This window comes from Canis lupus, chromosome 16, assembly GCF_011100685.1.
Source record: "Canis lupus familiaris isolate Mischka breed German Shepherd chromosome 16, alternate assembly UU_Cfam_GSD_1.0, whole genome shotgun sequence".
NCBI lineage: Eukaryota > Metazoa > Chordata > Mammalia > Carnivora > Canidae > Canis > Canis lupus.
The window spans coordinates 8,068,894-8,091,610 of NC_049237.1; the positions used below are offsets into that span (position 1 = coordinate 8,068,894).

At 36.4% G+C, this 22,717-nt stretch overlaps 1 protein-coding gene across 6 annotated transcripts in view; it reads left to right on the forward strand.

The window, feature by feature from the left end:
- BRAF (B-Raf proto-oncogene, serine/threonine kinase) overlaps positions 1 to 22,717 on the forward strand; it is a 172,337-nt gene that overhangs the window by 139,389 nt on the left and 10,231 nt on the right. For 4 of the 6 annotated variants that reach the window (XM_038559390.1, XM_038559385.1, XM_038559386.1 and 1 more), the window contains 3 exons: positions 11,355 to 11,401; positions 12,217 to 12,335; positions 15,907 to 16,038. In XM_038559390.1, the coding sequence (XP_038415318.1) occupies positions 11,355 to 11,401; positions 12,217 to 12,335; positions 15,907 to 16,038 (298 nt within the window). Of the gene's footprint in view, positions 1 to 11,354; positions 11,402 to 12,216; positions 12,336 to 15,565; positions 15,697 to 15,906; positions 16,039 to 16,943; positions 17,003 to 22,717 lie in introns of those variants that run through there. The other 2 variants (XM_038559387.1, XM_038559388.1) reach the window with 2 other exon arrangements.

Here is a 22,717-nt window from a genome sequence, read left to right on the forward strand (position 1 = left end):
TAATCTGAAGAAAGAGAATAAAAAATGGAGATAAGTCCTCATGATTTACTTCTTTTAAATAATGAAAGAGTATGCCTTCCTTAATTAAAAATAAACCTAATTGAAAGAAAGGATAGATTAAAGCTGAAAAGATGGTGAACATGTACTAATGATTGAAAACAATTTCAATTGACCAAAGAATAATTATAGTGAACATTATTTTCCAGTGGATAAGAACAGTAACAGAAAAGAGGGGATACTGATAATCAGAAAAATACAAACTAAAAGAAGTACCACTTAAATGGGCAAAATACCTAAATTCTGACAAAATCATGTGTTGGTAAAGATTGGGGAATTGTTTACTGGTACATACTTGATGCAGACAACCATGCTGATGGCATTTCAGAAGTATCTGTTAAGGGGCAGCCTGGATGGCTTAGTGGTTCAGTGCCATCTTCAGCCCAGGGCGTGATCCTGGAGACCCAGGATTGAGTCCCACGTCGGGCTCCCTGCTAAATAAATAAAATCTTTAAAAAAAAAACAAAAAAGGGCAGCCCCGGGGGTGGCTCAGCGGTTTAGCGCCAACTTCAGCCCAGGGTGTGATCCTGGAGACCGAGGATCGAGTCCCACGTCAGGCTCCCTGCATGGAACCTGCTTTTCTCTCTCTCTCTGTGTGTGTCTCTCTTAAATAAATAAAATATTTTTTTAAAAAAGTATCTGTTAAAATGGAAAATACCTGACTTACCCCCAAGAAACACCAGCTTTTGTTCTAAAATGATGTGTATAGGAAGAGATGTATCACAGGAAAATATACAGTAGTGAAAAATTGGAAACCTAAATGTCCATCAGAGGACTTGAAAGAAAATATATCAAAAATAATTACATATGTATCAATATCAGCTTTAAAATATGGTATCAAGTGAGAAAAGCAAGCTACAACATGAGACCACTTAAATTTTTAAAAACAAATTTGTATATTTGGTTGCATTTTTTTTTAGGAGTGATATACATATGTATGCAAAGGTATCAAAATAAGGGTTAGCAGACACACACCAAATTCAGTAGTGGTTGTCTGCCAGAATGGCAGAAGGGGTCAGGATGGAGTCCGCTATCAAGGAGAGAAGGCCTTTAGTTTTACCTATAACATTCTGTTTGTTTCCATCTTTTAATAAACAAGACTTCACAGCTGTATTTTACTTTCAAAACTTTTTCATAAGTATAAATTTTGAAAAAAGACAGGCCAATGCGTAAAAATTTTAACAGGATTGATTATGGTGAGAAATATCAGAGATGGCTACAGTGATTGTCTTTGATACAGTTTTTCTTAATTTCAAAATAAAAGTTGTTATAGAAAAATATATGGTCATCATAGAACACTCAAAATGTAAACATAAATAAGTACCAGTAATCTGCAGAGAGAATCACCATTAATATTCTGATACATAGTGTGTATCCTTTCAGAATTCTGTATTTTAATACATTCACAGTGGGTTATTACTGCTTTAAGTATGGAATTCATTGGTTTTACCTTTTTCACTCTTATTTAAATATCTTTATTGGTCAATAAATATATTGTGATCCCGCACCTCTGCTACATACATACTAGTAACACACTCTTCCTCTGTTTTTTATACCACCAGAAGACACTGGTGTTTTTAATATAACGCGGTAATGAATGTAGCAGGTACTTACTATTTGCCAGGCATTGTCCTTTATGTATCCTACCTTATGTAATCCTCAGCAGCCCTATGAGGTACATCCCATTATTATTCCCATTTACTTAAGAAGAAACTAGGGTGTTTTTTTGTTTGTTTGTCTTTTGTTTGTTTTTTGTTGTTTTGTTGTTGTTGTTTTAGAAACTAGGGTTTAGATCACATAACTTGCCCCTGACACTTTGGCTCCAGGATATATAAATAAATGATAAATATAAATGAATATATAATAAATATAAATAAATAAATAAGATAAATAAGATCTTAAAAAAAAACTTTTCAGAATAGTTGTTGATATTCACTCTAATTTCTCTTCTCTTCTCTCCCCTTTTACAAGCCTATTCCAGTCAGGCTTTTGCCCCGATACTCCACCGAAACCTCTTAGTAGATCCAGTGGTTGGATTCACAGTCCTCCATCTGTTTGTATGGCAGTTGATCACATCCTTCTCCAGTGAAACCCATCCTTAATCCTTTGCTACTCAGAATCTGGTATAGCATCTGTACCACCTGGGATACTTTTAGAAATGCTGAGTTTTAGGTACCACCCCAGATCTACTGAATTGGAAACTATATTTTAACAAAATCCCTAAATGGTTTGTATGCATATTAAAAGTTGAGAAGCACTGCTTTAGTATGTATTCTCCTGATTTTCCTTCTACTCACTGCTCTTTCTCGGCTAATTCTTCCTCAGCTTTTAACCTCTCTAAATGTTGGAAACATCCGGAATCTCCATTGCCTTGGTGATCTCATCCAGTTTCATGGCTTGAAATACCATTCAATTGCCATTTATATGCCAATCTCCAGCCACATCATTTCCTTTGACCTCCAAGCTGTCATATCCAACTGTCTCCTCCAGATTACTTGATTGTCTAATGGATATCTCAATTTTAGTATGTCTCCTACTGAGGACCTGACCTTTTCCTCAAGCTAGATCTTCGTATATTCCTTTTATCTCAGTCGCTAGCAACTCTGTTCTGTCAGCTGCTTATATCTACATTTTGTAGTTTTCTTTGGGTCCTCTCTTTCTTATACCATACAACCAATCTAATATCAACTCCTATCCACTCCATCTTTTAAAGTATATCAGAATCTTACAAGTTTTCATCACCTATTGTGCTATTCACCCTGATGGAAGCCATCATTATTTCTTGCCTGGATTAGTGCCCTGGTTCCATCCTTACATAGCACCCAGAATGTTTGGGGACTTACATTATGTTACTCCTCTCCCCTTCCAGTGTTTCACATTTCACTCAGAAAGAAAGAGTCCTTACAATAGCACTTCCTCAAAGTAACCACCACCACGACCCTCCCTCCTTTCTTATTACCTCTCCCAATTCATTTCCTTCTCTTTTCCCTCTTGCTTCCTCTCTTCCAAACCAGTTTGGCCTCTTACCATTATTAGAATATGGGCCCTGCCTTAGGGCCTTGCCATTGCTACTTCCTTTGCCTGCTATGGTCTTATCCCATATAGGCATGACTCCCCTCTCTCCTGTCTTTAATCAAAAGATCCTTTGAAAAGAGGCCCTCCCTATCCTAAAATTATAGCCCCCTGCAACTCAGTATTTCTTGTCCTCTACTTACAGAATACTATATATTCTACTGATACATCTTTTTCTTTTCTCTCTTCTATCCTGAAATGTAAGGACCTCGAGGTAGGGATTTTCTGCTTTATCTCCAAAACTTAGAACAGTTGTTGCTTAGTACACAGTGGACTTTCACTAAACATGTGTTAAAAGAAAGTATCCCTTCAAGATCATTATTACCTCCATTTTTTAGGTTAGGAATCTAAAGCTAAGAAGGATTATGTAATATTGTACCCAAGATCATATGGCTAGTAAGTGATAACAGTTGGAATTCGAATCCCAGTCTCCTGTGCTCAAAACCCATGCCCTTTCCACTACGCCTCTTTGTTATGTCACTTAAGTCTTCTGGGCTCTGGTTTTCCCATCAGCATAAGTAGCATTATTACCTTTTTGCTTGCCTCACAAAGAAACATGAAAGTTAAGAAACTTACTAATGCAAAAATATCCTAAAAACTTTAAAATGCTGTATGTGTACATGAGGGTGGTGGAAATTTTTTTCTTTTAGAAGTTTCATAATTTTTGCTTTTAGTTTAAGGTCTTAAATCCACTTCAGATTGGTTTTTGTGTGTGGTGTGAGGTAAGGGCTGAAGATTTTTTCCCCATGTGAATATCCCAATGATATTCATTGAAATGACTATTCTTTCCTCCATAGAGCTATCTTGCTCTTATAAATAAATAAATATTATGCTTCTGGTTTTGGACTTGTGAATGTTTGAGATGAATTTTTAAAAATTAATTACATGGTTTTTGATATTTCATGTTTAAAATACATTTTCTTTTATTTTTTTAGGTCACTATTTTACTTTAGAAGGTCTAATTTTCCAAAGAGGGATTATACCCTCTATAATGCAGGTCCCAGCTAGGAAACAAAAAAATACATAGAAATATCATATTTGTTAATTAGAAGATTCAATATTGTTAGGATGTCATCCTTCCCAAATTGATCTATAGACTTATTGTTGAGTCCAGTCAAAATTTTAGCAGGCTTTTTTGTAGAAATTGACAAGTTGATCATAAAATGTATATGGAAATGCAATGGCTAGAGTAGTCAAGACAATTTTTTAAAAATTGAAGGACTTCTAGTCTTAGAATTCAAAACTTTGTATGAAGCTACTGTAATCAAGACCATGTGATATTGGCATAAGAATAGGCATATAAATCAAAAAACAGAATAGAAAGCCTAGAAATATATCCATTAGATCTACGGTCAGTTGGTTTTTCTTTTTTTTTTTTTTTTTTACAAGATACCAAGGCACAATTCACACAGAAAAGGTAGTCCTTTTGACGCATATTACTACAACAACTGGACATACATATAGAATAAATAAGCAAACAATTTGCCCTTAGCCAACACAAGACATTAGTATTACCTTGAGATGGGTTGAAGATTAAAAGCTGAAAATCTAAAACTTCTAGAAGAAACATATGAGAAAATCTTTGTACCCTAAAGAAAGGCAAAGATTTCTTAGGACACAAAAGGTAAGGTAAGTTGGACTTCATCAAAATTTAGTTGCTTTTTGAAAGACACTGTTAAAAAAAAAATAAAAAAAAGAATAAAGGACAAACCACAGATTTGAAGAAAATGTTTGCAAGATACATTATCTGTTTAAAAGACTTATATCTGAACTATATAAGAACTTGTACAACTCAGTAATAAAAACTACCCAACAAGAAAATGGACAGAAGATTGGAGTACTTTATTGAAAAGGCATAAGAATGGCAAATGAGCACATGCAAAGATGTTCACCATCATTAGACATTAGGGAAAGGCAAATTAAAACTACAAGACACCACAACACACCCACTAGAATGCTTTTAATCAAAACCAAGTATACCAAGTATTGGCAAGGATGCAGGGCGACAAGAACTCTTACACATTACTAGTAGGATCTTAAATGAGACAAACACTTTGGCAGTTTCTTTTAAAGTTAAAATTATCACGTGAGCAATTCTAATCTTATTTATTTACCCAAAAGAAATGAAAACATACATCAACAAAAGAGACTTATACTTGAATGTTTGTGGTATCTTACTATAATTGCCAGAAGCAAGGAACAACCCAAATGTCCAACAGGTCAGTGGTTAAATTGTGGTATATCCATACCCTGTAATACCACATGCAGCCAGTGTGTGAATCTTAGAATCATTAGGCCTGGGGATCCGTGGGTGGCTCAGTGGTTTCGCGCCTGCCTTTGAACTCCAAGTCCTGGAGTCCCTGGATCAAGTCCCGCATCAGGCTCCCGACATGTGGGCTGCCTCTCCCTCTGCCTGTGTCTCTGCCTCTCTGTCTCTCTCTCTATATGTCTATCATGAATTAAAAAAAAAAAAAAAAAAAAAAGAATCATCAGGCTGAGCAAAAGAAGCCATGGATTTTTGTTTATATGAAATTCTAGAAAAGACAAAACTAATGTATAGTAACAGAACTTTATTATCCATGGTTGCCTGAACCAAGGAGGGTGTTAGTAATTGCAGAAATACGTGAAAAAAATTTTGTGGGTGATAGATATTCTTCTTGTTGGTTGTGGCTGCTCATTACTGTGTATGTTTGTCAAAACTCAAAACTATACATAAAATTGGGTGCATTTTATGTTATATACATGTTATACCTCAATAAATTAGTTTGTTTTTTAAAGTAAAAGAAACTGAAAACTTTAAGTAAAAATAGAATTTGGGCCACTTTGGAACACAACTGGAAAATGTGTGTACTTCATGTCTTAGGGATTTTAACCATTTTAAATTATATTGACAGCAGAGGCATAGCAGAATATCATTCCCTTCAATCTTCCTCACTTTCTACATTGCGATTATGAGGGGAGTGGAGGGCATCAAAGTAGAAGGGAGACTGTAATTGAAACTGTTTGGATCAAATATCATCTTGTCACTACCATCATGCATATCAGTCCAGTTGGCTGTTATATTCTCTGTAGTGTCTGAGGAGAGATTGAACTTTCTGTGTGAAGTCTGATAAACTTTTTGAAATTGTGTAGTATTAGTGAAAGAGGACTGAAATACTAGTGTCTATGTGAACCAGTTCTCTGCTTTTAAAAATAGTTGAAAATACAAGAAAATAACAGTAAACTTAAGTGCGAGACACTTGGAACTGTTGTAAATAGACAAGACTGATAAACATTTGACTATGGCAAATGTAGCCATAATATTTGAGTTATAGCAAGGCATTTGATACTTCTCATGATATTGGTGAGGATAAGATCAAGAGATACAACATGCATGGAGAATTCAACTGGATTTATAACTGTATATTGATCATATCTGAAGTTGTTAAGCTAGGAGATTTTTGTTTCATTCTCTTGAGTAAGACTAGCATATTTACAAATAGATAAGGGCTTCATTAGTACACTGGTCTTTTAAAACATTTTTTAGTGAGAACTAAACTTTTAATAAGCTGGAGCTATAGGCCATGTCTACAAAATAGGACATCCAAGTCCAAAAAAGAGAGAAATACAAATAGAGGATGGGGAAACTGTTTTGTAAGAGTAATGCAAGAACAACTCAGTAGGGTTGTAACTGAATGTAATTTTAGTAGGAGTTAGTAGAGTGACTGTGGCTGCCATGATAATCACAATAATGGGCGATAAAAATTTTTTTAACCCACCATGAGGAAGATGAAGATAAATTTTATTTTTGTCTTGTTTTTGGACTCCACATGTAAGTGTGATCATATGGTATTTGCATTTCTCTGGCTTATTTCATTATGTATAATGCTCTCAGGGTCCATCCGTGTTGTTGCAAGTAGCAAAATATCCTATTTTATGGCTGCCTGATATTTGTGTGTGTGAGTGTGTGAATGACATTTTCTTTATTCATTCATGGGCACTAGGTTGTTGCCATGTCTTTGCTATTGTGAATAATGCTGCAATAAATGTGAAGCGCAGATGTCTCTTTAGATCCTGATTTAAATTCTTTTGGATATATACCCAGAATGGGATTGCTGGATCATATTGTAATCCTGTTTTTTAAGTTTCTTGAGGAATTATTTTCCATAATGGTTGTACTAATTTATGTTCCCTTCAACAGTGCACGGAGTTCCCTTTTCTCTACATTCTTGCCACCATTTGCTATTTCTTGTCTTTTTGATAAGAGCCATGCTAACAGGTGTTAAGCAGTATCTCATTGTGGTTTTGATTTGCATTTCTGTGATAGGTAGTGAGTGATGCTGGACACCTTTTGGCCATCTGTATGCGTTCCTTGGGAAAATGTCTGTTTTTTAATCAGATTGTTTGGGGGTTTTGATAGTGAATTGGACAAGTTTTTTATATTTTTTGGATATCCTCTTATTAGATATATGATGTGCAAATATTTTCTCCCATTTGATAGGTTGCCTTTTCATTTTGTTGGTGGTTCGTGTCCTTTGCTGTGCAGAAGCTTTTTAGTTTGATGTAATCCTACTTGTTTATTTTTCTTTTGTTGCCTTTGCTTTTGGTATCAAAAAAAAAAAAAAATCATTACCAAGACCAGTGTCAAAGAGCTTGCTACCTGGACACCTGGGGTGTTCAGTGCCTTTGGCTTCAGGGTCTTGGGGTCTTGGTCTTGAGTCCCGCATCAGGCTTCCCACAGGGAGCCTGCTTTTCCCCCTGCCTATGTCACTGCCTCTCTCTGTCTCTCTCTGTCTCTGTCTCTGTCTCTCTCTCTCTCTCTCTCTCTCTGTCTGTCTCTCATGAATAAATAAAATCTTAAAAAAAAAAAAAAGATCTTGCTACCCCTGTTTTTTTTTTTTCTAGGAGTTTTATGGTTTCAGGTGTTCAAGGAGAAAATTAAGATGAGAGTTACTCTAGTTTATGTTGATCAGATCAGATCTAGAGTATTATCTTCACTCTTGGGACATCATATTAAGCTCTTAAAAGAATGTTAAAAAGCTGAATCTTGGGGGCATCTAGTTGGTTCAGAGGATTAAGCGGTTCTGCTTTCCACTCAGGTCATGATCCCAGGGTCCTGGGATCAACCTCCATGTGAGGCACCCTCTGCCTGCCACTCCATTTGCTTGTGCGCACACCATCTCCCTTGTCAAGTGAATAAATAAAATATTAAAAAAAAAGAAAGCTAAATATTGGATAATACCTTGAAAGAAGCAGAGAGAACAGATTTTACTAGATGATTGCCCAGCTTTCAGATTAAATGATTCTCTAGGTGGATACTTTTTTTTTTTTGTTTTTCAAGGAAAGACACTCCTAAGATAAACCTATCGAGAGGATATATTCATTTGGTTTATAGCATGTTTTCTCTCTCTTTTTTTTTTTTAGATTTTATTTATTTATTCAGGAAAGACAGACAGAGACATAGGCAGAGGGAGAAGCAGGCTCCATGCAGAGAGCCCGACGTGTGACTTGATCCCGGGACTCTGGGGTCATGCCTTGGGACCAAGGCAGGTGCCAAACCGCTGAGCCACCCAGGCATCCCTATAGCATGTTTTTTCTTACTGCTACTTTTATAAATCTATAAGGTTCTCTTTAACATCTTAGAAAAGTTAAGAAAGGGGTCCTATTTAATTTCCTTAAATAATGGGTATACTTCTGTATCATATGAGTTAATTTCTTATTGTTCCCTTCCTTCCATACCCTCAGTTATGTGTCTTTTGGCATCTTTGATTATAACTCATTGTTGCTTAGAAATTATGTTTTAGTGTCAGCCTATGTAGAATTATATAGAGTAGTAATTACTCTGGAACATTATATCATGTAGAGATATGGGGTATAATACTCATTCCATTTTTCCATCTGGGGAATTTGAGTACCTTTTTTTTTTTTTTTCAAACCATCCATTATATAGACCTGGATTTCTGCCTTTTCACTGGTTTTGTGGCAGAGATGTTACAGAAAGAGAATTATTACATGAGATAGAAGTTAAGAAAGCAGCTTGTAAACAATAAAAGATAAGATTACACAAGGATAAGGTGGTGCTATTTCAAGTTGCAGCTGTATACAACTTTAGCCTATAATAAATTTATGCTATCTACCTTCCAGTAGGGTTCTATCACTAGCTCAGTAATTGTACTCATATCTTGCTAATTATCTAGTACTTTCCTGGTGAGAAATTTTTTCTCCTCACCCTCTAGTTGATTTCTGTCTACCTTATTCTTGATATATTTCTTTGTATCAGATTTGTTGAAAAGATTGATACCATCAAGAACACCTTTATCTTCCCTTATAACTTCATCATGCCTCCACATATTCATATCTACCACCTATTTGTTGTTTTTAATTTCAAAGGAGACAGAATCTTTTGTCAAAGACTAACACCTATTATGTGCACTAAGTACCAGGTCTCAGACCAAAGCACCAAGCTCCACCACTGAACAGCATCACCATTTGTTACCCTTCCTCTCTAGTGGAGACAAGGTCTCCCTATCTTGAAAAAGCTTGTGGTTGAGGCTCCTGTTCTCCATCTGTATCATTCTGTGTCATTGCAGAAAAATTTTTAAGCAAATGACACCTATAACAGACATCACATTTTCTTCCAATGTAAGAGAGACCATGTGATGTAGTGGGACAAGAGTGTGGTAAATACTATGGAGGAAATAAACATAGAAGTAAGAGTAATTGGAGGAGAAGGGGTTCCTTTGTATAAATCATTTGAAATGAAAATTTTATCTGAGAAGAAAGCTTCAAAATCTTGATCTCTGGGAGAATGAGGAAGTATAAATGAAGAAGAGAAAGCATAAATAAAGTTTAATTGTTATGAATCTTCAATTTTTAACAGTGTTTATTACATAATTTTGATTATATACTATTTGGACTTTGAAAGTGTCACTTTAAAGCAAAATTTACTTCCTAATTAATGGTCATTGTCAAATTTTAGAAGTCTCATATATCTATTCTTTCCAGTTTTAAATGAAGAAAAATAGCTTTGACTAGGATATTATATGCATTTCGTTGTAGTTGATTCAACAGACATGTTGAACACTTACCACATGCCAGGCTCTGTGCTAGGCACTGGAGATTGAAACAGAAATAAAGGAGGCACAGCCCTTACCCTCAGTGAACCCAACTAAACCAGTTTTTAGGGCTCACATAGGTAATTTAAACTTACCATTGACTATAAGATAGATGCACTGTGGATATTATGTAGCAGGTTTGCTCCTCACTATTTTTGTTTAGAAATTTTATTTTATTCTGCATTATTTTCTCTTATATGCTATTTTAAACTAATCAACAATGGAGTTATTCACTGTGGCCATTATTAACTAATTTTAAGACTAAATGATTAACATGTGTGATAAAGCTCCGTATTTTTAAGAAGTTATTTTAAGAATGTATAATACTACCTTTAAAATTAACAATCAGGGGCAGCCCGGATGGCTCAGCGGTTTAGCGCCGCCTTCAACCCGGGGCCTGATCCTGGGGGCCTGGGATCGAGTCCCATGTCGGGCTCCCTGCATGGAGCCTGCTTCTCCCTCGGCTTGTGACTCTGCCTCTCTCTCTCTGTCTCTCATGAATAAATAAATAAAAATCTTTTAAAAAATTTTTAAAATTATCAATCAGATTTTATATTCTAGTGGAGTTTACATTCTGAAAAGGGAACCATAGGCACAGGAAAAAGAATACATGAATCAAGCTATTACAGTAATTACGATATAACTCAACAGTGAAAGATTACTTTTGGTTGAGTTAGTCATAGCAAAGCTTTATTCAGAAGATAGAATGTATATTCAATCTTAAAGGATAGGTATGAATAGGTGGAGAATAGAATGAAAGTTAATTTGGGGATGGGTTTGGAAGGGAAGTATTGATCACAGGTGGGATTAAATATCAGGGTGTATTTAAAGGACATGGATAAATAGGTTTGACTGGAATGAAAGGTTTGTATTGGTAAATAGTAAAGTATAAAGCAAAGTCTTTTAATAGAATACAAGATTTGGGCTCTACCATAATAGTAATATGTTTCTATAATCCTAAATTCATTTACAGTTTAAGATTTCTTACATAAAGAGGTTATCACAATGTACAGTTTGCAATTGTGTCATGATTTTGAATAAGTCTTTATTTACATCCCTAAATATGTTCTATAGATTTTGAGGCCAGAGTCTTTACCCCTACTCAGGTTGAAATGATGTTTTGTTTTTCAGTTACTTACACGCCAAGTCAATCATCCACAGAGACCTCAAGAGTAATAGTATCCTTCCTGAAATTTGTCTGCGAAGTTTGAAAACATCCTGACTTTTTCTTCTGCATTTTGTCTTCACATTATGTAAAAACAGTTTTCATGCTAAGTTCAAAAAATGTAAAGAGAATTAATAAATGGGTTTGCATGAGAGCATAGTATAAAGCAGGGTGCTGCAACATGCTTTTGGTTTCTGAACATTTGAGTGTTATAAAAAAAAAATCCACCAAGTCTTTATAATAGTAGGACTCTTTTATGATTGTGTGCTTACATTCTGTCAACACCCATAAAACAGGTAGCTATCTACCCATTTCTTTCAGTGCTCTGATGCTACTCTGCAGTAGTTGAAATGTAACTGAAGGTTCTAACTTGCATAACAAGGAGGTGAGAAAAAACAAAATTTTTCTTCTTCCATAAACCCAGATCAAGATCCTAGCCGTCAACCAACTTCATTCCAATGAAGAACCTTTGTAGCTTTCCTAAATGCTAAAGCATATCTGGGTCCATGTTACTAAAATCTAACGGGAACATTTCAGGGTTTCCCATAAACATAGGTTGGAAAGCATCTCACCTCATCCCATCATATTTCAAGCCCCCAAAATCTTAGAAGCAGGTCACATATGCCAAATAGAACCATATTTTTAAAAACATATTCATTAACTTTAAGAGGAAATATGAAGTACTATACTTTTTAAAGAAATATCAATTTTACCAAAAAAATCATATTATAGAATTACAGAAATTAGATCTCTTACCTAACATTTTTGTAATGCTTGCTTTGCTAGGAAAATGAGATCTATTGTTTTCCTTTACTTACTACACCTCAGATATTTTTCTTCATGAAGACCTCACAGTAAAAATAGGTGATTTTGGTCTAGCCACAGTGAAATCTCGATGGAGTGGGTCCCATCAGTTTGAACAGTTGTCTGGATCCATTTTGTGGATGGTAAGAATTGAGGCCATTTCTCCATTAATTAAATTTTTGGACCCTGAGGTGCTACTGAGTGACTAGAAAATCTTTGAAGGTTTCGACTAGTATTTTCATAATTCCCAGTATTCACAAAAGTCAATGTTGATCTTATTTTTTATGTAAATAAAATTTAACTTTTTTCTTTATCCTTAAAAAGAGTATTATGAAATCAGTTTCAGTATACTTCAAACAAAAAAATAGTATTTTATAAACAACTGTTGAAATTTTATCCAGAATTGTCTCTTTAAAATATTTTGTGTTCAAAATGTTCTGTGTGCCCGGTTTCAAAAAGAAAAAAACAAGTGTGCAGTTTCAGCAGGTACGATCTGCAGTATTTCTTAAGGTTTTACTAAAAGAACTACTCCTTTTAAGAGAGGCTGTTTCATGATGTTATTTAAGCCTAAATTGGAAAGTTACTTCCTTTAGACTAGAAAGAACCCATAATTATGGGGCAGCTGGGAAAGAAAAGACATAAAAAAAAAAAAAAGAATTTTAACATAGCCATGTGCTGCCCTGCATAGCTCTTTGTTGCTTTTTCTTTATTCCTATTTCTGCTTTGTGTAAAAGAAGGGAATGAAAACTTCTGTGCCATTACTTTCAGCAGGCTGTGAAAAGGGCAGGTATAGGAATCATCCTCTAAGCTAGCAGTTCTCAAAAGGGGCCCTAATACCCTTTTGGAAGTCCCCAAGGTCATCCCTGTATGAGACCAGATGTTTCTTTATAGTCTTGAACCAGAACAACACATCACAACAGATCGAATGCCAGAACCAAAATATGTGACTATAGCTGGCTGCTCTTAAACCAGTCAAAAAGAATTGCAGTACTCTTCTCACTGAACTTTTTTTTGGATTTGAAAATACACTTTTCATTAAAAATGGGTAATCTTTGTTAACATCTAATGGCTATTACTTATGAAATTACTAAATATTTTAACAGTTTCCCAGTTATGTTTAAATATGAGAAATACCCATAGATATAATCCACATAAAAGTTCCTTGGGGTCTTCAGTAATTTTCAAGACTAAAAGAGTTTTGAGATCAAAAAGTTTGAGAACCGCTGCTCTCAGCTGAATGCCGGATGTCCCTAACCAGTAGTGCAATTTGAAGCTTTAAATAATTGAATCTGCACTAAGGCTTTGGGACACTCTGCTGGAAACAGAGAAGCTGCAGGGGCTCTTGAAGCCATGTTTGCATAAATTCCCTGAACTATCTGTAAGAGCCTCCAAGAGGGGAATTCCAGGATAGATGTGAATTAGTCAAATAAACTTAGGGTTAAATTCAGCTATGCTTTCTTATAAAAATAACTGGAGTAAAGACAAGTGGTAAGGTGGAAGGGGTACAATGGACCTAGGAGATCTGTACTCTATAGTCCTCTGTTTAACTCTCAACCTGCACATTTCCTAACCTCCATGTCTCTCCATCTTTAATGTTGGTCGGACTAGTGGATTTCTAACACCTTTTTTGTTCCTAAGATTCAGTAATTAGAGCTAACTAGGTTTGTTTCTTTAATATATTTTAATTGTTTTAATAAATCATTTTATAAATAGGAGGCTTATTAGTCATTGTAATTGGGATCTCATGCACCTTTAAGGCACACACCTTGCTATAAGATAGCAGTGGATTCTAGGATGCAGCAGGCTAGCACACACTAAGTGTGAGACTGTAAAACCTCAAATTAAAAAGAAACAATACATGTTTTAAAGGTGTATCTATTTTAACTAGTGTGGGGGAGATGCTCAGTTAAACTCCAGGTTTGTCCTTTTTCTAAAACCTAGATTATTATACCCAAAGTTTTATATTCTAATTTATTTTTTGTTGATACATAGGTAGATTGGTTCATCCTTTATTCTATCAAGCTGAGCTTTCATATAAGAGATTAGCTAGTAGTACACTTACGTGTTGAAAAAATCCTTTTGGGTTGATAATTGCCTTCAGAAACAAATGCGGAGCATCTGTGTACTAGTAGAGAAGAGTTTGGTCAGAACTAAGATTATGTAATTCTCTGAATTCTTCTCAACCTTGTTCTATTTATCTTAGAGGGGAAAGAAACCTTTGTGAAAATTTTTACAGATTAAATCACTAAATTAGTTGAGGATCAATCATGCATTTCTTGTCCAAATAAATTTCATCAAGCCATCTCCAACAACAGTAGAGGTAAAACTAAGTTTTAAAAAGATGGTTAGTTCCTCAACTGATTTATTATTCTGTCCCTCGCAAAATTGTATTCTGGCTTTTAAAATTATGCCTATATCATAACCAGCCTCTCAGTATTCTAGCTTGTTCATCACATCACAGTTGTATGTGGTTTATTTTGTACTGTATTACTAAAAGCAGCTAGCAATAAAATGTTTGACAAAAAAAGTAAGCAGACCCCATCTTCTCCTTCACCTCCCATCCTTCATCAGGATCTCCCATACGTCTTCTGTCAGTGGTTCTCAACCTTAATTGGACATTAAAATCATCTGGGGAGCTGTAAAAACCAGCAATGTTTGGATCCCATCCCCAGATTCTGTTGTTATATTATTGGCCTGGTATGTAGTCTGGACATTGAGAGGTTAAAAAGTCTACACAGTTGATTGTGATTTGCAAGTAAGGCTTAGTGCCATTGCCTGCTTTTTGAGATAGACCAGTGACCAGGAATCCTGTCCCAGGTCCTCCAGCCATTTATGCAGTTAGTTCAGGTTTTGGTATCAAAATAATGCTTTCATGGAACTTTTATTTACACTCTGCAGTGTCTTTAGAAACAATTCTTCCAAATGAAACAGTACAGAAGATGCAAGGGAAAGAACTCTTTTAAGCGTATATTTAACCAACCATTTATTGTATTTCATGAACACAGCCAATTAAGAAATTAAGTGGTAGAGTACAATGAGTAAAATGTGTAAAAAATGTAGCAAATATGATTTGGTCTGTATCTTTGCCCAGGAAGCAAACAGCCAGCATTCTTTATGCCATCTTCTAAATTGACCTCCTATCTCTTGGTTCTGTTAATAAAGCACCCATGGCATATTGATAATGCTTTTGGAGGCAGGAAAGGGGTTTGAGTTTGTCAGTGTCGATGTTTTACCAGTATTGTCTAAGGTGCCCTGAGGCGAGAATCATTGTACTAATGGGAAAACTTAAACTCTAAGGCAATTATTAGCGTAGTGGTTATGCTACTTCCAAACATTTTAGGACTGCAGGTCTTTTATTTCTTTACTGAATCAGGAATGGAAATTGGAATTGATTCTTGATAGAGCTAATCCTGGGAAGGATTCAAATAGCAATGGCAGTATTTTGTACAGAAAGAGGATGGCTGATAAAATTATAAAATCTTCATAATACATGTGGAATCTCAGGTAATACTGCCTCTTTCAGGGCTTACTGAGCATTTTTTTTTCTTATTAATCAGTTTTATTTCTTTGCCCCTTAATAAGAGAATTGATTGCATATTAATTAGATGGATTATTTAATGACGAAAGCATTGTTCTGGGAATTGTAATCATTTGCTTTTCAGTCTTTTTAGTTGAAGAATAAACAAGAATATTTTTCTTTTTGTGTTCTAATAGGCACCAGAAGTGATCCGAATGCAAGACAAAAACCCATATAGCTTCCAGTCAGATGTATACGCATTTGGGATTGTTCTATATGAATTGATGACAGGGCAGTTACCTTATTCAAACATCAACAACAGGGACCAGGTAAATATTTACCATCTCTTGGGGTTTATTTTACTGTTTGTATAAAGACTCCAGTTTGTTGTAGAAAAGTATTGAGTCCAGAGTAGGCATAAAGGATGGATATCTTAATCTTTGTTACCAGTTTTGGAAACCTTTGGTGGACTGTTGGCAGTGATAGCAGCATGTAAGGCCTTTCCTTGAAATGTCAGTGTTGTCACGGAATGCAGTTGCTGATGGTCTGACTAGAAACCAGAGCTGCCACAGTGGAGAGCGCCCATGTTTCCTGACCACACACAACCAGAAGGAGCTCTGCTGCCATGGCATCTGAGCTTTTGTGCCTTTTATTCTGTCATAGGTTGTGCTGAGCAGGCACTCAGCTATGTGCTTCTTTATATCCATTTCTTTGGAAAGTATTAGTAAGCTTTCTCCATTTTTAAAACTAGGTAAATGGAAAGACCATTGTATCATGCTTTCACTTTTCTATACTAAGGCTTTCAATAGGAGGGAATTTTTTTTACTTCCTTCTTTCTAAATTCCTGTTCTCTGTCCTTCCCCAAAGTTCCTGACAGAGCCTCATGCAGCATTTTGCCTTTTCTATCCCATCCACGTTGAGTTCACCAGGACCTTAACACTGACTAAGAAAAAGGAATTGTCTTTACTGACATTATATTGTATACCTCAAGATTTTAAAAGTGTAGGGTGGGGTGGGGGTGGGGGTTATAGAGACATTGCAGCAGTTCCATTCTTCATATATTAGAAAACAATGATCAACCATATAAACTGTGGTTAAATAATATTTATATTTTATACTGTGGCTTGCATCAGTTTTACCTGGGGAATTTGCTTAAAACTGGAGATTTTGTCTAAAACTAAAAGAGAGGTGCCTAGGTGGCTCAGTCTGTTAAGCATCTGACTCTTGATTTCAGCTCAGATCATGATCACGGTGTCATGAGATCAAGCCCCACATCAGGCTCCATGCTGAGAGTGGAATCTGCTTAGGATCTCTCTCCCTCTCTCAAATAAATAAATAAATAAATAAATAAATAAATAAATAAATAAATAAATAAATAAATAAATAAATAAATAAATAAGTGTGTGTGTATATACATATATATGTGTGTGTGTCTGTGTATATATATATATATCCTAGAGTAGATTTTGATTCCATGGAGTGAGATCCAAGCATTTACATTTTTAATAAGTTTCCCAGGTGATTTTGGTATATACCAAAGTTAAAAATCACCAAGGAATTAAAAAAAACTATAAATGGGGCACCTGGGTGGCTCATTGGTTGAGTGTCTGCCTTGGGCTCAGGTGGTGGTCCTGGGTTCCTGGGATCAAGTCTCAAATGTCAGGCTCCCTGCAGGGAGTCTGCTTCTCCCTCTGCCTGTGTCTCTGCCTCTCTGTGTGTGTCTCTCATGAATTAATAAATAAAATCTTAAAAAAAAAAAAAATACAGTAGGGATCCCTGGGTGGCTCGTCAGTTTAGTGCCTGCCTTTGGCCCGGGGCCTGATCCTGGAATCCCGGCCCGCATCAGGCTCCCTACGTGGAGCCTGCTTCTCTCTCTGCCTGTGTCTCTGCTTCTCTCTCTGTCTCTGTGTCTCTCATGAGGTAAATAAATAAAAATCTTTAAAAAAACTGTAAATGTTTTGTGTTTTATCATAAACTAATGAAATTATAGTTTTTAATGTATGAATATGTTACTTCATTTAAGTAGTGTGTGTGTTTTGGTCATCAGCTCAAATCTCAGTCTTTTTGGAAATAAGCTCTAAGTATCTTTCTTACTAAGAACATCAGCTATCATATGGTTTCAGAGAAATAATCTCAGTTGTCATGTACATCATATATACTTACTGAATCACCATATGGTCCCTTACCCAGAGTGGTCCTAATTTTGTAGTTAAAGAATTTTTCCTAAATGACTGTGTTTCGGGGCACCTGAGTGGCTCAGGGGTTGAGCGTCTACCTTTGGCTCAGGTCCTGCTCCTGGGGTCCTGGAATCAAGTCTCGCATCAAGCTCCCCACAGAGCCTGCTTCTTCCTCTGCCCGTGTCTCTGCCTCTCTCTCTCTCTCTCTCTCTCTCTCTCTCATTAATAAATAAAATCTTAAAAAAAAAAAAAAAAGACTGCTTCTATCCAAGTCAGTACAGAGCTAATTGGTTGGTTTCTGTTTGGTCTTCCTAATCACTACACAGCTTTAGAATGTTGAATCCTACTTTTGAGTGTTAAAAAAAAAAATCTGTGACCTGGTTCCTAATTACCTGATATTTTAAGCCTGCATGAAATTTAGATTCAGGATAGACCAAGCTACTACTAAGGAACATAGTAGAAACATTGCAATTAACTGGACTTGTGACAGATCCTGGGTAACTGAGATGATAGATTTGATGATGGCAGTCTGAAGAGCAGGATTGTTTCTAATTTGCAAGCTTCCTGTACTCTGCCTTTTATAGTCTCATTAACTAGACTATATGACATAATACTCTGTGCCATGTTCACTTTTCCTTTGCATATTACTTTTTTTTTTAAGATTTTTAAATTTATTTTTAGAGGGAATGAGAGCATGAATGGGGGTAAGGGGAGGGAGAGGGAGCGTCTCAAGCATACTCTCGCTCAGCACGGAGCCCAACACTTGGTTCGGAGCCCAACACTTGGTTCGACCCTACGACCCTGAGATCATGACCTGAGCCAGAATCAGGGCAGACACTTAACCAACTGAGCTGCTTAGGCACCCTGCATATTTCTTTTCTATAGGAATTACAAGAGAATTTTAGTTTAGTTTTAGTTGATTTATCAGAGACACCATAAATATGAATCAAAGATCTGGATGAAATCCAGTGAATATCTTTGTTTTAATAAAATAATAAAATTCTGTTATGGAAATGGGTATTATTATCTCCAAAATACAGATAAAAACATCCCAGAGTTCTATACTCATCCACGTCTTAGCATTTTAGGTGCTTTATCTTCCATGCGAATATAATAAATAACGTGGCAAGGGCTTTCTCTCCATAAGAGAAATAAGTGAGTGACCAACAGAAGGGTAAGGGCTTTACTAGTTAATTATTTCTGGTAGTATAGTGAGAGCCTTCTGGAATTTGCCAATCTGAATTGTGTTTGATGAAGAAAAAGAAGGTAGAAGAATGATACACTCTTCCTATCACCCCTAGTCTAATTCATTACTTCTTAGTCTGCTTTCCTCAAATGGCACTTTCCACGGAACTCCCTCTTGGGAATCAGTAACTCTAGTTATGTTCAATGAAGTAATCCCAGGCTTTGCTCCATCTACCCCCTTGATTTGATTTTTCTTTTCCTCTTTTACTTTGATCTCCATGGCTCTCAGATTGGACTTCTGTTTGAAAATTTAGGAGTACTCTTATTCATGGGAGATAGGACTACTTTTTTACTCTGCACTATAGGAACCACTCCTGTGCGCTCTCACCCCCATATTCTGAAATGGTAGCTTTTGCCTATAAACTTAAAGCAGGACTCTGGTTAAGCAGCTCGGTATAAAGGCCAACCTTGGACTTGTGACCTGCATGACCTGGTCACTTTACTTCCTCAAGTGTCTGTATTTTCTTCCCTTTCATTTATAAAAATAAGAAATTATACTAAAGAGGGACACCAGGGTGGTTCAGTCAGTTAAGCATCTGCCTTCTGCTCAGGTCATGATCCTAGCCTCCTGGGATCCAGCCCCACATCCCGCTCCAGGCTCAGCAAGGAGTCTGCTTCCCCAGCTTGTGCGTGTGTGCGCGCTCTCTCTTTCTCAAATAAATAAAATCTTAAAAAAAGAAAACAAATCAGACTAAAGAATTCCTTGTGTTTACAAAGATCATATTCTTTACTAAAGCACATCTCTTAGCTCTTCAGGGGATGGACATCCTTGTTACTTTGCAGAACAGTATGCCTTTTGTTTACCTTACCCGATGCTGAGGTCTAAGAAATTGGTGTCATTTTTTCCCCCTCTTTATCCTTCCATTTCGCTCTCTAATCACCCTGTTCTGGGCAGCCCAGGTGGCTCAGCGATTTAGCGCTGCCTTCAGCCCAGGGCATGATCCTGGAGACCAGGGATCGAGTCCCACATTGGGCTCCCTGCATGGAGCCTGCTTCTCCCTCTGCCTGTGTCTCTGCCTCTCTGTGTCTCTCGTGAATAAATAAATAAAATTTAAAAAAAAAATAATAATAATCACCCTGTTCTTCCCTCTTCCAGTGCAGTTTTGCTAAGTTGGGATTAATAATGCATTCATATGAACTAGGTATATTGACACTCTATCATCATGATTTTCTTTCCTTAGAGCAGAAGTGCTATGTCATCTTGAAGAAAATAACAGAAACTTCTGTCTCATTTTAAGTATATTTCAGTTAGTATTGTTGTATAATAAACCACCCTAAACATAGTGGCTTAAGCAGATTATGAATCTGCAGTTCAAGCTGCTGTCAGTAAGGAAGGTTTATTTTCTGTGTCATATGGTATTGCCTAAGATACATTAATTGGGTGTTAAAGGCTCCACTTCCAAAATGGCTCATCCACACATTCTACAAGGTGTGGTGCTAGCTGTCCAGGGCCAAGGGCAGGGGGCTTCAGTTCTCCACATGGGCCTTTCTGTGGAGATTTTGTTCAAAGAAAGCGTGGACTTGGTTACAGGCTGGTGGCTGGGTTCTTTTTCTTCCCCTGGTGGCTGGTTCTAAAACATAAGATCTCAAGAGATAAGCGATAGGAAATGAAAGTACCAGTGTTTTATCAACACGCAAATTATTTTAATAAAAAATTTTTAAAGCACTATGTGATATCGAGGGTGACAAAGACGAATAAAAACACAGGCCGTGCTGTCACTGGAATTCACCAGTCTACTGAGGCAGTATAGGGGGCGATATTGAGGATGAGCAGACACTGTGTCCTGGTAAGACAGGAGTGAATGAAGGTGCAGAGATGCCAAGAGGGCTAAATGTGGGTTGAGCATGAAATTAGCCAGTCAGTCCCAGAATTTCAAATTGAGCTGCTGATTTTATCATGTCCATGCTACTTAAGTCTAGTATACATGAATTATCAGGGTAAGTCTTCCCTTTAAGTAATTGTAAAGATTGTGATTTCCTTTATATTTTATTAACATTTCAAAATAAAGCTGTTAAAGCTTCTTTTAAATGTATCCAATGAAATCTAAAAGCCATCCTGACTTGATACCTACCATCTGTGTAAAAAAACAGATTTGATAACTTTTGGAAGTTTTTCTCTTTGAAGAAACATTTTTATGCTTTCAAGGCTTTTATTGATCACTCAAGTTATTTATATCTCTGCAACAAAAATAAGGATTTAAATTTAGAATTAAAAAATATATATATTTCCTGGGACTCCTAGGTGGCTCAGTGGTTGAGCATCTGCCTTTGTCTCAGGGCATGATCGCGAAGTCCCAGGATCGAGTCCTGCATCGGGCTCCCCAACAGGGAGCTTGCTTCTCCCTCTGCCTGTGTCTCTGTCTCCCTCTCTCTGTCTCTCATGAATAAATAAATAAAATCTTTAAAAAAAAATAGTTACATTTACAAATTTTTTAAAAAAGAAAATATTTCTTAATGAACAACATGGGTTTTTCTCATCAGTTCAGTTATATATTTGTGGGTAAATAGGGTTTTGCTAAAGTGAGGTAGGACTTAGCATCAGTTCCTTTCCTTGTTTTATTTTTAAGGAAGTAAGCACTGAAAACTCCTGTTCAATTAGATACAAAGATGAGAAATTCAGGCGTTTGTTGTACCCACATGCACAGTTCAGTGGTCCCCAAGACCATACTCAGATTCAGCCATTCAGTAAGTCTCAGAACTCCCTCCAAGTTGTTAGTACTTAAAGTTACTGTTTATTATAACAGTCAAGGGAAGAGGCACATAGGACAGAATTGAAGAACATTCCATGTGTGTAGGTCCTAGTGTTCTTCTCTCAACGTAATTGTGGACAGCATCTGAATTCTTCTGGCAGCATTGTGTGACAACGTGTAGAGTATTGCCAAACACAGAAACTTGAAAGTCCAGAGTTATCACCAGGGCTCGGGGTCAGGTAAATATGGTTGACCACCTCTGTGGCTGACCTTAGTTTTTAGCCCCTCTGGAGGTCAAGCTCAATGTCCCTTCTATAAATCACATTTATGGCATAGACCATCCAGCATAGCCAAAGGCCTCCAGGTAAACAAAAGGACTCTTATCAGGCAGGGCATTCCAGAAGTATAGGGATTACTTCCCAGGAGCCAAAGGCAAAAGCCAGCCCTCCCTCTGGGCAAGATTAATTCTTTACTATAAAGTATATCACTCAGTTATTTGAACTCACTTCTACAATGTACCCAAAATTACATAATAATTTGTCAGTAAATTTTATAATTAGCTGACAATTCAATTAATCTTGCTGCAAGCAAAGAATTGGAAACCGGCTGTCTTGCAAAGGGATTTGTTACCCATTCATTAGAGCCTAGTAAAATACCAGTATCCGTTAAGTGTCCGCTTGGTACCCAGCAGTTTTACCTCTTGGAACAATGTGTACTATAGTTAAATTTTATGTTGGGTAAAAAAGGTGTGCCTTTTATAAAGTAGGAAAAGGGCAGTTATAGAGGGGAGATGGGAAAGGAGGATATATACCTCCACTTTAGTGGCTCTTGGGCAAATCAGCTTATAGTTAAAAGTTTGCACCAAACAGGAAATAATATAAAGTTAGGGTATCAGA